At 39.6% G+C, this 16,975-nt stretch overlaps 2 protein-coding genes across 4 annotated transcripts in view; both read left to right on the top strand.

Annotated features, from left to right (window-relative positions):
- MYO10 (myosin X) overlaps positions 1-6,283 on the top strand; it is a 158,582-nt gene extending 152,299 nt beyond the window's left edge. The window contains exons 33-34 of one of the 2 annotated variants that reach the window (XM_026673440.2): positions 4,486-4,677; positions 5,291-6,283. In XM_026673440.2, coding sequence (XP_026529225.2) covers positions 4,486-4,677; positions 5,291-5,401 — 303 coding nt within the window. In that variant the 3' untranslated portion in view covers positions 5,402-6,283. The remainder of the gene's footprint in view (positions 1-4,485; positions 4,678-5,290) is intronic. The other variant, XM_026673439.2, reaches the window with a different exon arrangement.
- Positions 6,284-10,308: 4,025 nt separating this feature from the next.
- RETREG1 (reticulophagy regulator 1) overlaps positions 10,309-16,975 on the top strand; it is a 47,131-nt gene continuing 40,464 nt past the window's right edge. For both annotated transcript variants that reach the window (XM_026673436.2, XM_026673435.2), the window contains exons 1-3: positions 10,309-10,601; positions 16,013-16,119; positions 16,777-16,807. In XM_026673436.2, coding sequence (XP_026529221.2) covers positions 10,321-10,601; positions 16,013-16,119; positions 16,777-16,807 — 419 coding nt within the window. In that variant the 5' untranslated portion in view covers positions 10,309-10,320. The remainder of the gene's footprint in view (positions 10,602-16,012; positions 16,120-16,776; positions 16,808-16,975) is intronic.

Raw genomic sequence — 16,975 nt, 5'->3', positions numbered from 1 at the left:
GGGAATTTTAATACAAAACTGAGAAAAGGACATTAGTAGATGATAGCAACTTTTCATGTGAAAGAGAGGAAGGGAGCATACCACAGGGAATAACTATTTTTCTGCTTCAAGGAATCATCAGCGTTTTTGGTAACAAGGTGACAGCACTGATAGTCCTCACTTAACAATGTTTGTTTAGTGATTGTTCAAATTATGACAGCTCTGCAAAAAGTGACCTAGAGCTGGTTCTTGAACCTTACAATCTTCACAGGGTCCCCATGGTCACATAATCTCAATTCAGGTGCTTGGCAACTGTCGCACATTTACAACAGTTATAGCGTCCATGGTCATGTTATTACCATTTATGACTTTTGCAAGCAGAGTCGAAAGGAAAGCCAACAGGAAGTTGCATGTTATGTTCCTGTGATGTCTCTTTTAATAACTGCAACTGGGATGCTGGAACTGCTGGCGCTAAGCAGGGCCATTATGTGATGTTTCGTTTAACTGCCTCTTCACTTAGTGATAAGAGCTGCTTGTCCCAATTAGGGTCATTAAGCGAGAGCTCCATGTAATCTCACTGGCAAATAAGGAAAGAAAGAAATCTACTGGTGCTCAAACAGCCTTAAAATGGATTATTGTGTATCAATGAAACAGTGTTTTGGAGCGCATGGCAGCATAATAGCACCAGTCTGCAACTCTTTAAAGCAGAATTTCCAACCTTGACAACTTTAAAACTTGTGGACTTCAACACCCAGCAAAGCTGACTGAGGAATTCTGGGAGTTGAAGTCCACAAGTCTTAAAGTTGCCAAGGTTGGAGACCCCTGCTTTAATAAAGCATCCCCATTCTTTCTTGGGATTACACAGCTACCTTCTGTACCTAGCACTTAATCCTGGAAAAATAAGTGGCTGCTTTAAAGAGTATAGCAGACAAGTGCTGTACTCATACCTCTGCACACTCTACATCTCCATTTTGGAAATAAATCCAGATGCAATCAGTATATACACTGCTCAAAAAAATAAAGGGAACACAAAAATAAGACATCCTAGATCTGAATGAATGAAATATTCTTATTAAATACTTTGTTCATTACATAGTTGAATGTGCTGACAACAAAATCACACAAAAAATATCAATGTTAATCAAATTTAGCAACCCATGGAGGTCTGGATTTGGAGTTACACTCAAAATTAAAGTGGAAAAAAACACTACAGGCTGATCCAACTTTGATGTAATGTCCTTAAAACAAGTCAAAATGAGGCTCAGTAGTGTGTGTGGCCTCCACATGCATGTATGACCTCTCTACAACACTTGGGCATGCTCCTAATGAGGTGGCGGATGGCCTCCTGAGGGATCTCCCACACCTGGACTAAAGCATCCCCCAACTCCTGGACAGTCTGTGGTGCAGTGTGGTGTTGGTGGATGGAGCGAGACATGATGTCCCAGATGTGCTCAATTGGATTCAGGTCTGGGGAACGGGCGGGCCAGTCCATAGCATCAATGCCTTCGTCTTGCAGGAACTGCTGACACACTCCAGCCACATGAGGTCTAGCATTATTGTGCATTAGGAGGAACCCAGGGCCAACCGCACCAGCATATGGTCTCACAAGGGTCTGAGGATCTCATCTCGGTACCTTATGGCAGTCAGGCTACCTCTGGCGAGCACATGGAAGGCTGTGCAGCCCCCTAAAGAAATGCCACCCCACACCATTACTGACCCACTGCCAAACCGGTCATGCTGGAGGATGTTGCAGGCAGCAGAACATTCTCCACGGCGTCTGCAGACCCTGTCACGTCTGTCAAATGTGCTCAGTGTGAATCTGCTTTCATCTGTGAAGAGCACAGGGCGCCAGTGGAGAATTTGCCAATCTTGGTGTTCTCTGGCAAATGCCAAACGTCCTGCACGGTGTTGGGCTGTAAGCACAACCCCCACCTGTGGACGTCGGGCCCTCATACCACCCTCATGAAGTCTGTTTCTGACCGTTTGAGCAGCCACATGCACATTTGTGGCCCACTGGAGGTCATTTTGCAGGGCTCTGGCAGTGCTCCTCCTGTCCCTCCTTGCACAAAGGTGGAGGTAGCAGTCCTGATGCTGGGTTGTTGCCCTCCTACGGCCTCTTCCACGTCTCCTGATGTACTGACCTGTCTCCTGGTAGTGCCTCCATGCTCTGGACACTACGCTGACAGACACAGCAAACCTTCTTGCCACAGCTCACAATGATGTGCCATCCTGAATGAGCTGCACTTCCTGAGCTACTTGTGTGGGTTGTAGACTCCGTCTCATGCTACCACTAGAGTGAAAGCACCGCCAGCATTCAAAAGTTACCAAACCATCAGCCAGAAAGCATAGGAACTGAGAAGTGGTCTGTGGTCACCACCTGCAGAACCACTCCACCTGTTGTCTATTCCATTTGCACAACAGCATGTGAAATTGATTGTCAATCAGTGTTGCTACCTAAGTGGACAGTTTGATTTCACATAAGTGTGATTGACTTGGAGTTACATTGTGTTGTTTAAGTGTTCCCTTTATTTTTTTTGAGCAGTGTACATGCAGTGAGCAGCAATTCAAAATCACTCATTCACGCATAGTCATACCCAGAGGTGGGATTCTCCCAGTTCACACTTATTCGCTAGAACCAGTTGTTAACATTCTAAGCAGTTTGGAGAACCGGTTGTTAGAAGAAATTACTGGCCTAATCCTATAAGGCAGTGGTCCCCAACCTTTTTGTACCAGGGACCGGTTTCAAGCAGAAACATTTTTCAAGGACCGGGGGAGAGAGAATCCGAGTTTGGTAGTTTGCTTGCAGACGTTTCATTACCTGACTAGGTAACATCTGATGTTGTTACCTAGTCGGGTAATAAAACGTCTGCCAGCAAACCACCAAGTTCAGGGATCGCCTCGGCCCTGCCTCCCTCAGCCCCATCCCTCAGGTGTCTCCCTCCCTCAGGTGTCTGCCTCGTTCCTCTCTCAGTCACTCTATCGCTCCTACAGCAGCCCAGGAAGAAACTGCTTCAAAGAAGCCGGGGGTGGCTTTTCCTGTCGCCACAGCTTCCCGAGCGCCCGTTTCACCCCACCCGCCCGCCCGCCCGCCCGCTCGCAGTTCAATCCACAGTGCTCCGTTCTGCCTGCCTGCCTGCCTGCCTTCTTCGTTTCGAGCAGCTTCGGCTGATAAAAAGAGGCGAATAGTTATTATTCTCAGCCGAAGCTGCTCCCAGACAACCAGACAGGCAGGCAGGCAGAACGGGCACTGTGGATTGAACCGCGGCCAGCGGGCGGGCGGGTGGTGAAACGGGCGCTCGGGAAGCTGCGGCGACAGGAAAAGCCACCCACCCCCGGCTGCTTTTGAAGCAGTTTCTTCCTGGGCTGGTGGAGGAGCGAGCGACTGAGAGAGCTGAGCCAGAGAGCAGGACAGGCTTCTGGTTGCTTCCTCCCTCCCCTTCTTTCATTTGTGTCCTTGATCCCGATCCCAGCAGCATTCACTGAAGGCGAAGAAAGCCGCCATTTTTTTTAATTTTTTTTTTCTTTGCGGCCCGGTACAGAGTGCTCCACGGCCCGGTAGTCCGGTCATGCCCGGTGGTTGGGGACCCCTGCTATAAGGAAGGCAGGAAGGAAACATTCTGGTGTTGCTTACAGAAACTGCCTCTCCATTAACCCTTGTTACATTCTTGGCAGGACTAGACTTCCTGTCTCAGGAACATCTCTGGAGGTTTTTTTCCCTTCCTTTGCTGGTACTTTGTTTGTGTGGAGTGACCATTCAAAGTTACAATGGCACTGAAAAAAGTGACTTATGACCATTTTTCACACTTAAGACTGTTGCAGCATCCCCACAGTCAGGAGAGGCCAGGCGAGGAGATGCGTGCCTCGATGTGAGTGATTGAGTTGGCCACACCCAGCCAATAACATGACCACCAAGCCATGTCCACCCAGTCACATGATCACCAAGCCACGTCCACCACCTAAGCCACGCCCACAGAACCAGTTGTTAAAAATTTTGAATCCCACCCCTGGTCATACCCCATCTTAATTGCCATTTTCCCATATGTTCAGTTCAACCATTTTGGGCTCTTTTGGATTAATATTGACATCCAGATATTAGGAAAGTTTTAGGTTTAAGAAATCTAACTTTAAAGGAAATAGTCTTTTGATATGTTCCATGCCTGGGATTTTATAAGGTGTTTTTTAATAAGCAAATGTTCAAGGGATGTTAATCATATAAGGTTTTGTTGTGTAATACATACATACATACCCATTACTCAATTCCTTTTTGGAGTAACGTTGTGTAAACATTTTCAACCGTTTAACGTTGTGTAAACAGAATTAAGCAATTGACTCATTAAACAAAATATAAGACTATGAGAAAGTATTGGGGAAGATGTATGTTGAAAACTAATACAGAAACTGATAAAGTAATCATTCCAAATTTATTTGAACAGTTGTAACAAGGAGAAGCAATCATATATACTGTTTCCACCATTCATCTTTATGTTATTTTGTTTCTTTTCTTAGTGTAAAGAAGGAGGATTTCCTCAAGAGCTTTGGTTGGGCGTTAATGCAGAGGCAGTTTCTGTATACAAGCGTGGAGACGGAAGACCATTGGAAGTATTTCAGTATGAACATATTCTCTCCTTTGGAGCTCCACTTGCTAATGTGTACAAGATTGTGGTGGATGACAGAGAACTGCTTTTTGGAACCAGTGAGGTGAGAGAAAATCAGAATTGAACAAGAATTTTGCAAAATCATTTATTCCATTAAAATTCAAACATGATAGCTTAAGCGTATTGCTCCCCTTTTCACTATCATTTTAACTGCATATGCAATTTCCTGGCTTCTTATAACCCAATAGTTCAGTGGTGCCCAAAATGTGGTGCCCAAGGATCGGTTTTGTGGAAGACAATTTTTCCACTGGCCGCGGGAAGGATGGCTTTGTTTTTGTTCAGTTCCCCTACTACTCACCTCTAGCTATACAGCCCAGGTCCAACAGGCCACGTACCAGTATTGGACTCTGTGGCCCTGGAGTTGGGGATACCTGAAATAGGTATTTCATTCAATATATCTGTTTAAATAAAAAGCTACCAGTTTCTTGTTTTTTTAAAAAAATATGAATAGATTTAGTTTTCACTTTAGCCCAAATTGCTTCTATTAAATCGTATAATTAATTAAGGGCCAATTTAACAAAAATGTGCTTCAGGTTTTCCTGGTCTGTGTGAGATTGCAGACGTATAATTTTATATTTGCACTGCATGTGCTTCACAACAAAGACAGTAAGTCGAAATGTGCGCTAATCGATTTTGCTTTGATTATCTTTGTGTAGGTCATTGATATTGCCAAACTGATGAAAGCCTATATTAGCATGATTGTGAAAAAACGTTACAGCACATCTCGATCAGTGAGTAGTCACGGAAGTCAAAGCAGCTGCAGGTGAAGTCAGAGAATCTGTCTTGTTTGGCCCTCGCTGTTGGAACATGTCTACGCTTTCTCCAAAAATGGTGATCAGCACCTCTTCCAGGAGAATTGGAACAAGCTTATAAAGTGCTTTCATATTCCCATACTCAACATGTGCTTATGAACATCAATCCACGAAAACATTTTTTTTACCTCTAGAATAACATACTCCATGCCTTAATACACTGTCTTCTGAGCAGTAAGAAGTGCCTTAAAACGTGTAAGCCCAACTGCATCGACCTATGCTATATTAGTAAAGGGGTCGTGTATCTGAATAAACCACTTAGGATAGTAAAGAGAACGTAATACGGCCATTTTTGCACTAACTGGCTGGTTCATTCATGAAAAAGAAAATTTTGTGTTGGAATGCTGCAGGCAGCTTTCTTTACGGACTTTACTGGGCAATGTTGTATTTTCCCCCTCTCCCACAACCTTTCGTATGTGTGCATGGATACAATTCAGGTCAATTCTGCTAACTATTCCATGTTTCATACACTTTTAAAATTAAAAGGGAATAATAATGTGCAATGGTGTAAACAGTCTTTCTGTATATTTTAATAATTCAGAGCTATAATTGTCTCAATGGTAGAATGTCTTTTATTAGGCTAGCTTTATTTACAAATTTGGCAAATTTTTCATAGCAATTTTTGTACTTTCTTTCAGAGATATTTTTTCGCCCTTTGGTACATATACATAACACATCTATGTTTCTGTACTGCTGTATTTAATTCATGTAGTTGAAATAAATTGTATTTATAGACTACCCGTAATATGGAAATGCCATTACCAGCACAATATTCAATCATTTGTCTTCAGTCTATGAGGCTGTTTTTAAAAATAGTAAACATTTATTTTAAAAGCATTGCTTTCGTGGAATTTTTGTCTGCTGGGTTTACTGTTTACTAATTGTGAAACTTTCTGTAAAAGAAACCTGATTTGATGTCAGGTTGAGGAAGCTAATACATATATTCTACATATGATTAAATTAGTACATAATTCTTCACCTTCTTCCAGTCATAGTGGCTTCCAATATATATACGGTATTAGGAGGTTTTTTAAAGCTTCAGTTCCATGTCCTGTTTTTCTATAGTACAGGATACTTGATGTGATTTACAGTAGTAAAACATCTTACAGAAAACTCAAAACGGCAAAATCCTCAAGACAGTAACAGTAGTCCAACGAAATGATACAAACTATGCACACACATTTCTCTTCTGTACCTGATAACTCAATAGTTGATACAGTCATTAGCAATGGAGTCAACAGTTATTTGCTTTTATTTTGTCCCATAACTACTGTTCTTTATGCAATACACTAAATAAAATACAAAATAAAACAATAGTAAATAAAAACCAAGCTAAAAAGTTCAGCCTCTGAGTTAAAGACAGCCAACAGTAACAAAAAGTAATATACAACACATAAATAACAGTAAAAATCTCAACAAATAATATGAATGTGCACACAGTATTAAAACACATTTATGTCAGGTTTGAGAAATTAACTGTGGAAAGGACTATCATATATGCCCTCCCAAGTCTTTACATGAAATGCTTTATAAACATCATTTACATCTCTCTCACGTCTCCCCTTGTAAACAGGAAATAAAGATGGAAAGCTAGCCTTAGCCACCTGAACATTACAAATTAGGTCCACCTTTAGGGCTTTGGGGAAAAATACTACGACTTCTTTCTTTGAAGGCAGAGGTGTGTGTGTTTAAGAATGCTAGAAATAGATATTCTCCCCATTCTGTTTTTTTCAGGATTAACACAGTTTGGAGAGAATACCTTGTCATCCTACCCTGTTGAAGGAAATTTTATCTCTAGAAATTTTATAAGAAAACCTATTTTTCAAGGCACCAGAGTCTTTGGGGAGACATTTTTGGGAACAGAACAAGGGCACAATCCACTTCACCTGATTAAAAGAGGCTAAGTCTAGAAGTGCTGAAAGCAACATAAATAGATCTAGAAGTCTTGATTGATTAACAAGTGGCCAGTTTTCTTTTGCTGGACAAGATACTTGAATTGTGATGGCTGATCAGATATGGGCATATTGAATTACATTTCTTTTCTAGAGCATTTCAATCAGGGATTAGCCCTTTATGGAAGACATAGGAAGAACATCATTCTATTGAACCATCTGGACCTCTCAGATAATTTTCAATGTTATGAATCATGGCACTCATCAAGGCAGGTTACTAAGTCATAGGGAGAACAGTCTGAATATATTTGGAATCCCATATTCAGAAGATAGTCCAAGAACATTCTTCTTTGATTTAAAGGTATTTTATTCAATTTTGTGGCATTTTGGTGGTGTTTTAGTTTATCCTATATTCCTTTAACATCTACAAGAATTAACTGCGATTTGGAGGTGCTTACAATACACAGCTCTTTCTCCTTTTCACTGGATCCATATGAGGCAAGTGCTAAATTAATGTATAGTTATAGCTGTGGTCTTTTTTTCCCCTTGTGTCAACAAAACTATTGGTTTCTGGAAAAGTAGTACAAGAAATATCCCAAGAATAGATCCACTAATACATTGCAATAGACTAGTCAAGAAATCACCAAATGATTTAAATGAGATGTTCAAAAAAAATCTATATCCCAGTCATTTAACAGCATTTAGTAACTGGCACAATTACGCATATCAAACTGTTTATAATCTGGGCTTTAGATTCCAGAATTTTCTGTAGGGTTGAGAAATAGACCATCTTAAAATAATCATAATGGAAGGATGCTTTATTTGGAGTGGGAGATTAGCATTCTCTGGCTCCCCCTGAAATATTCTGATAACAATTTAATTGCTACTTTAACAGGTAATACTAAAACAGGAAATTTAAATTTTTTCATGCTTGTTGGAAGTGAGTTTTTATATAAGTGGTCCCCAAGAAAGTCCTATCTTACCAAAGTCAACAATTTAGATAGCAACTGAGAAAGATAACAGGTTTATTTAAGATTAAAAGATATACAAAAGTTATGAAGGGTACATTTGGCACTCATAGTACTAAAGGGGTAGAGAAAGATGAGTGTTTCCCATTTAAGCTATATCTGTATCAGGTTATAATCTTTAATGTAAAGTCACGTACTATAGATTGGATCCAAAGGTGGAGGAGTAATCTTGAATTTGCATTAAGGAAAAACTTGCTCAAAAAACACAAGTTTTTCATTTTCAGCTTTCAAACCCTATTTCCATTCTTAGAAAAGTCATATATCTCTGCTTATAAGTGGAAAATGGAAATATTACAATAAAGAGATGGAGTTATCAAAGGTTTTATACTATGGTTCAAAATGGAGATTAAAATACAATCAGTGGAACATGTATATAGCATGTTTTTCACAAAGTAAATAAGGCACACACTACAGAATGTCTTTGCAAATTTTGATTGCTGAATATAAAGAAAATGTTTGGACATACACTTTTTTTTCTCTAGATGCAACTTTAAATTCTGACACAAAATGTTGGATTTGCTTATTCATTTAAGAAAATTTAGATGGCCATCCAACTCTCAATGATTCCAGATGGCTTATTCCAAAAATCAAATTTTCTTTTAGCCTTTTAAAAGTAGTAACCTATCACACAATTAACAATTATATTTATCATTTTAATAAAATTTACAGGTCCTGAAAAAGTTTGATTCAGCTGTGTCTTTGGTACTCTGTAAATAAATCTTTTAATTATAGATTTTATTTCTTTTTGAGCAAAGAAAAACACTTTCAGAACTTCATGTTAATTAGAATACTTTATCTTAATGGGAAAAAGCTGCCGTTCCAGTAAGAAATAAAAGGGGCTTTCAAGTAAGCTCCACTGGGTTGGAACTGATCTCATAATTTGACTGGTAGTCATCTCAATTTTCTGCAGCCATTTGATATCTTACGGCAATGGCTGTATGATATTAGATCATATCCTGATAGATCATATTAGAAATCAGTAAAGATTACTCAGATACTAAGCACGGGATACTATTGTTTTAATGAAGGAAGAGAATGATAAATTCTTCTGTGACAAAATTAAAATAGATGTTTTACCTGATAGACTTATTTGTAGTTTTACTTATCAAGAGCGTTTATCATACAATTGAGAACAATAACAAGATAGAATTAGCCTTCCTCCTCTCTGCCCATCTCGGATATTCCCCCATGAATGAAGATGAAAACAACACTGAGTGAAATCGATGTAAGTGCAATCCAGCTGGCAGCTCTCCCCAATCCCGGGGGGTGGGGGTGGGGGGGTAGAAATCTTTTGCCAGTAACTTTGATACACCAAATATCAAGACAAACCCTTGATAAGCAATACTGTGAGGAAAATGTTAAGTAAATATTTTGAGAAAACGAGGGTAAATATTTAAAAAAGAGGATATTGGTGCGTGTGATATGCACTTTTGTAAAAATATATCTGTGTGGAGAGATTTTTGCAAACGGACTTGGACAAGAAAACAGATGGGAAAGAAGAATCGACTGTTTAAATCAGAAAAAAATATATCCACTATTGGCTGCCGCGTTGTCACACTACTGTGATTTATTGTTTTGTTTTTTGTTTTTTTCTGGCAAAGCAATAAATCTTCTGCCTCCACTCGCTCTCTCCTTTGTGTTTCTAATGCCTGGAGCGCTGGCTTCGACGGTGAGTTTAGCAACCCAATCAATAATACCCTCCCCAAATCTTCCTCGGTCCTCCCCTTTCTCAACACGCCGGAATGTAGACAGATACACCCGCGTTATTTGGACGCCGCTCGGACCGACCTCACCTTCCTCCGCCCCCGCTCCACCCGCCCCCTTTTAGCTTTGCTTTTCTTGCACGCTTGGAGACCCTGCCCTCAAAGGTAGCCAATCACCAAGACTTGCTAGCCCCATCCGAGGCTCCTATTGGCTCCTGCCTTGCAAAAGGGGTGGAATAGGAGGCTTGGCTATGCCCGGATGTTCCCAAGCCTCCGCTGGCTCGCCGCCTCTGTCTGGTGTCGGGCGCTTTGTAAGCGACATGGATGGCGGGGAGGGGCAGGTGATGTTGCCGCCGAGCCCTCTGGAGGGGCCTCGGTTGGAGAAGGAGGAGGAGGCAGCGGCGGAGAAGCAGGAAGAGCCGAGCGTGGAGCCCCAGCCGGCTGCCGAATATTGCTCGGTGATGGAGGCGCTGACTTGGAAGAGGCCGTTCTGCACCCTGGCCAGCTTCCTCTGCGCCAACCTGCTCTTCTGGTGAGCGACGCAGCCGTGCATCTCACTTTCCCGGACGGGTCTCGTAGACCCAAATAGATTTGGGGTTTTTTTTATCCCCTCCTCCTCCTCCCTCAGCCCCGGTTTCTCTCTTTCTCTCCCCCCACCCCCCTTTAGTGGCTCCGCTCTACCATCTGTTCCTTGGCTCAGACAAGAAACGGTGTTAAGGGCGCACTCGTGAAAAGGGTGTTCTCGAGCATGTACAGAGTGTTAGGAGGTTCTGACGGCGTCGTCTCGTCTAGGGGGATTGTTGCCCACGGCGGCCGTCCGGATGCCGCTAAAGAAGAGGATGAAAGTAGTAGACCTGTTCTCTGTGGGCAGGTTTCATTAGGCGATGGCTGCTTATTCTAGCTACTTAGTGTATCTGTTTGCTTATTAGTCCTTATAAGCCACCTAAGCCAGGAGCCTTCACTTCATCGTGCAATAGTGGATTTCATTATTTAGTTAAGGCACAGTAGGAAGGATTTTTTTTTCCTCCCCTTCCCTCTTTGTGGAAGAAGCGCAGTTGGTTTCTTCATCCTTAGGAAGAATGTCTTTTATTGCTGGACAGCTTATTTATCTGGGTTAGGTTTGGATTCTGTTCAGATATTTGTGCTCCGGGTACCTTGTTATTTCCGCTTAGCAACTAAGAGCTTCTGATCAGTTGTTTTTCTTCTGCATCTCTTCGGTGGTGCCTGATCCTTCTTTCTATTTTCTTACGCTTCTTCAAAGATGGTCGTGTTGCAAAATATTTCCCTAAGGGACACGCTGGAAGGAAAAGAATGGAAGCCCATCGGAAGAAGTTAAATGGTGGGGGAAGGGGCAGGGGAGAGAGACGAAATGGGAAAATGGCTAGAAGAATAAAATAGTAATTGGCAAGGAATGCAGTGGGGAAGGGGAAGGGGAATCAGCTGCAACTAGATGATGCTAGGGACATCAAAAGCACCTAGGGAATGCTTAAGGGAAAGGAGGAGCTAAAACTGACATGAAAATGTGAAATAAAATAGTGACAGATTCTACATGTGATCTTTGTTGGATTTAATTAGCAGGGTGGAGGGCAGAACAGCTGACTGCAGGCAAAGCCATGTGTAAGCAAAGCCATACTTATAGCAGAAGCCAGATACAGGTAGAGGGAAGTAATAGCAAAATAAATGCAGAGCAGAGCTGGGAGGGGACCTGTTCAGCAGCACAAATACATCCTTTAAGCTTCATTTTCCTGCTCCGCTGGCAAGCAGGTGCACAGAAAAAAAAAGCAACAGTGACAGCACAAAACAAGCGATGGGGAAAGAACCACATAGCAGTATGATGGTTCTATTGGAATCTATTCTGTTTTCCCCTGGCAAATCTTCCTCAAGAAAATAGAACTTGAAATTGGTAGTGTAAAAATGATGTCTTTGGAAGCTCAAATTAGCTGGCATATTTTAGCACATCATACTGTGTAAAACCACCCTATGGGGTTGGCTTAAGGCTCAGAGTGTTGTTGTGTTATTCAAACCCAGAAAATTAGGTTGAATCAACAACTTAATAATAGGTTCACAGGTCAGCTACTGTAGTTAGTTGAAGTCATCAAGTAAGACTTAACTCCTGGTGTCTATATAGACAAATGGTCCTCATCATAACCTGTGATTCAAAGGATAACTGTTTGATACTGTCCATTCACCTTATCAATTATCTTTTCATTCTGGTGATATTATAGAATTCTGATATTACACATCCAAAATATGAGTTTCTATGCCAATAGTTATCTCAAATATTGAATGGTTTTCTTGTACTCCATGTTACTGTTAATAGTTACCTCCAAATTCGTAATTCAGAGGTAAGGTAAAGGTAAAGGAGTTCTTGCAGATTTTACTCGGCTAGTCATTGCCAACTATAGGGAGTGGTCCTTATCTCTCTATTAAGGCCGTTGAGCCTGCACTGTCCGAAGACATTTCTGTATTCCTGTGGCCAGCGTGTCATCACGGAGCGCTGTTACCTTCCCACCCAAATGGTACCTATTTATCTATTCGCATTTGAATGTTCTGAACTGCTAGGTTGGCAGGAGCTGGGGTGACAACGGGAGCTCAGTCTGTTGCATGGCGCTCGAGTTTCGAATCTGGGCTGCCAGCTTTCCAACCAGCCAGCCCAGCTTCTCAACTGCTGAGCCACTGCGCTACCCAAATTCAGAGGCATTGTCCTTTTTTTCATTCAAGACCAGCTTCCAGCATCAGAAACACTGTTTTGATCTTTCTTATCATAAATATATATCCATATTTATTTATTTTATTAAATCTAGGCACCGTTTTGACTTCAAAACAAGTCTGAGCAGGTCACAGCATCAAAGAAATTGCAAAACATACAGTATACGTAAACAAGATGGTATCCAGCCAATTAATACCAAACATGTACAATGAGAATCTTCTTCCTACGTCAAGGGAGGCGGAAATATTATTGTTCATGACTTACCTAAGTTTTTCATGGCTTTCCCCAGGGACTGAATTCTCCTTCACGTTATCCATTTTTATCTTCTGATTGTGCCAAAGAACACAAAACCATGTAACATCTTCACTTCTTTACTATTTGCTTCATGTTTGCTAAGCAGGTTGACTGACATCTTTTGTAACAGATGTTGTAACAGATTTTTACTTTCCAATTTTAGTTTAATAATTTTAAGGCCTTTTCAGCTTACAAAGAAGTTTAAGCACACATTTGTTAGTAGTACAGCTTTGTATTTTAAATTCAACTGTTATTTCTTTAATTCTGCCGTTCTTATAATAAATTTAGTTAAACTGAAATGAGAATAGCATGTGTTCTTATCTCACTTTTCTGTTCAGAATAATTGTCAGTTCTTACAGTTCTTTTCTTTTCCAATTTTTTTAATTCAGAATGTTAAAAGACAGGACAAGACAGAAAAAGAAAATGTGAAAAAAAAGAGAAAAAGATACACATAAATTGTCCCGCCAATTGAATACTGATATATTTCTAGAATAATAACGAAATGCTGTGGCACACCCATTAGCCTTAGTATGTGCCATATCCTGTTATGATCTACACATTCAAAAATCCTGCTGTAGTCAATAGAGAAACAGTAGGCCATTTTTAGTTACTTGTGGTCTCTTCTTTCCATCTTGTTTTCTGCTCTTTTCGTCTCTTTTGAATTTTTCCCCGCATACGGCATTTTTTCTTCATTTATGAACCTATTCTTCTTTGTAAGAACTTATTTAGTCATCTGAGAAAGTAGCATAATGGTTTAGGAATCGTCCTCAAACATTCTGATCTGGGGTTCAGACTTGTTTTAACATTTCAGCCTCGACCTGCATTTTTCTTAATAATAATACAGAAATAATATGCCCCTGCATTGTTTTGTAGATTTTTTTTATCCCAACTTTATTATTTTTATAAATAATTCAAGGCAGCAAACATACCTAATACTCTTGCCTCCTCCTGTTTTCCCTCAATAACTCTGAGGTGAGATGAGCTGAGAGAGAATGTCTGGCCCAAGATCATGTGGCCGGCCTTCATGCCTAAGGTAAGACTAGAACTCACAGTCTTCTGGTTTCTAACCTGGTGCCTTTATACTAAACCAAACTGATTTTCTGGCTTCTTGTCCCAGTTGGAATTTAGACTTCTTTTATGGTAGCTTGACTTTATTTATATTTACAGAGTTCTATCTACTGTCACTTTCCATTATTCTTAATTTCACCCATTTACACATGGCCTTACTGACAAAGATAAGCCCATGAAGAACTTCCACTGTTATCAAAGTTACACAGCAGGTTACTGAGGTTACTGAGTCCTCCCACCATGTCAATTGCTTGTGTACTCCTCTGTATTCTAGCTTACATACATGGCATGGAACCAGGATATTTAAGAGACTGCCTTCTCTCTGACTACGTCTACCCATCCCAACAGATCCACCAGGAGAAGCTTGTTGCAGGTCTTTCAAACTTGTGAAGGTTGTAAATGTGAAGATCGTTGCAAAGTTCCTTTTCCATCATAACTGTGGAGAGTTGCTAAACAAGGCTTCCCCTAAATATGGACAACCTGTACCATCTCTGTTCAGTTTTGCATGGACTGGAGGGAAAAAAGAAAATGCTTTCTCAACTAGTGTGCGAATCCAGGGTTATCCAGTTAAAGTGACTGGCAGTTGAGGCAGCCAAAAACATTCTTAATTTGCTTTGGAATGGCCTGGCATAAAACGTGGGAATTTACTGTAAAATTAGATTTTGATTTAAATTGATTTTGATTCCTGGTGATTTCATGTAGCTTTTTAAGGAAGCAACTTGTGTCTAATATACTTATTACTTGAGACAATGGTGATACAACCAATAAAGTTTCTATAGCATTTTCTCTGATGAAGTAACCACTTCAGTCTCCTCCAAATACTCTTGTCATTTCATTGATATATGAATTAAACAAAAATGCAAATGAAGTGTCAGTATTTGCAGTTTGCCATAGTTGAGTTAGGATCAGATATAAAAGCCTTTTCTGAGTGAAATTAATCAGCAGGTCAGAAGAGTGCTATAATCTCTCTCTTTTTCCATTTAAAAAAAACTGTTGAATCTAGTAAGAAACTATTGAGTAATGCATTTGGAAAGGGAGCTGATATTCAAGGAAATATAACATGTCTTCTCTTGCAGTTTTTTTGCTCCACTAGAAAATGATGTATTTTCTTTTTAAAGAGTCGCACATTATTTGCAAGAATTCATTGTTAGATCTTTTATAAACACATTCGATGTAATTTACATCTGCCAAAAACAAAGCCTTACTATGTGTTAGAAACCCACATTAAAGAGATAAATTTATACAGCACACTAAGCCAACATTTATTTAACAAATATTTTAAATAAAATAATGTGGTCTGATTCATATAATGCAATGCCATTAACTTTGTTTACAAGCCACAGTTGATGTGCTTGCACATCACATTAAAGCTAAACCAAACTTCATGATGACACTGTAATGTATCAATTTTCTGACTGGTATTTTTTTTAAATGTGGTTTCAGAAGATTTAAATCTAGAGTAAAATTTTAAAAAATAACATTTAATTTTCCTCCCTTTTCCACAAGTTCAGTAATACTTCTTCCAAAATCATAAGAGTGGGCGTATAATCCTTTGCAAAGAATTCTTTTTGGGAATGGGGGGGGGAGGGATTTTTTATAGTATAATTTTTTAAAATTGTATTACCTCCCACATCCCTTCTAGGTCATTCATTCTATTCTATTCTACATTTCACACAACATGTGCTTAATAGCAACGCAGCACAGAACTTTTTTTTTTTATTAAACTTGGCAAACAATCATATTAAATTTACTGTAAAATTAGATTTTGTTTTAAATTGATTTTGATTCCTGGTGATTTCATGTAGCTTTTTAAGGAAACAAAACTCTCTAAGTTTGCTCAGTGAAATGATTCTGATATAATTCTCTTGTAGGTTCCTAGCACTAACTCCTTGGAAATTTTACCACCTGGTTTCACTCATACTTCTTGGAATAGTCTTTATACAGATGATGAAGGAATTAGTGTTGTCTAGACTAAAAGGTAAGGTTTTGTTTTTCTACCTAGTTTAGCATGTAAAGTTGTATCAGTAAAGTTTGGAAACATTATCACTTTGTCCACCTAATTTAGAAATTACAGTCTCAGGTAATCTACCTTGGGTGCCACATAAGTAAAAGAGTTCCCTCCCTCTCCATTCATAGTTTTATTTTAATTGAATTTTGAAATCTAAGATCCTTCTTTATTGTTTTAATCTTTTACATTGCATTTTATTTAAGAGCCTAGAGTCGTTTTTTGCAAGATCGGCAACATACATGTGAAATAAATAAATCAGTTGCTTAATATTGTGATTAGATAATTGATCAGCTCACTAAGAGAAATGGCTCATATCAACTAATTTGTCCCAGAATATATTCAGATATCAGCTCCTAAATTGTAAAGATCAATATTCACGTAAGCATTTTTGAAAGTTTGTACGGTGTGATATGATTTCTTTAGCTGCAAGAGCTGATTCCTGTGTTGCATTTGTATAGCTTAATTATGATCTGAATATAGGTCACATATATGAGTGAGTGTGTGAGAGTGTGTGTGTGTGTGTGTAAGAGAGAGCAACTTGATGGCTCATAAGTACTATATTCTCGGCCACAAAGGAAATGCCTTTTGCTTTTATTATTTATCCTATCCTAATTTATCTGATTTCAGGTGGGCAGTTATGGCGACGTCTCACTGACTAGTAAGTGCTGCTGACTTACTCCTATCCACATCTTTATTTTTCCAGGGACTTTTAAGTATCAGAATTTCCTCAAGATTTTCAGACGAACAATGGTTTCTAATTTTTATAAACTTTTCTAGAAATGTTATACATATTTTAATTAATTAATTTGTCAAGTTGCCATGTAAA

The sequence above is a fragment of the Notechis scutatus genome, chromosome 3 (assembly GCF_049901735.1).
Source record: "Notechis scutatus isolate UNSWTSFEM ecotype Mainland chromosome 3, rNotScu1.2, whole genome shotgun sequence".
In the NCBI taxonomy this organism is placed as follows: Eukaryota; Metazoa; Chordata; class Lepidosauria; order Squamata; family Elapidae; genus Notechis; species Notechis scutatus.
Note: the sequence above shows the minus strand (reverse complement) of the source record. Positions and strands in the feature narration are given on the sequence as shown.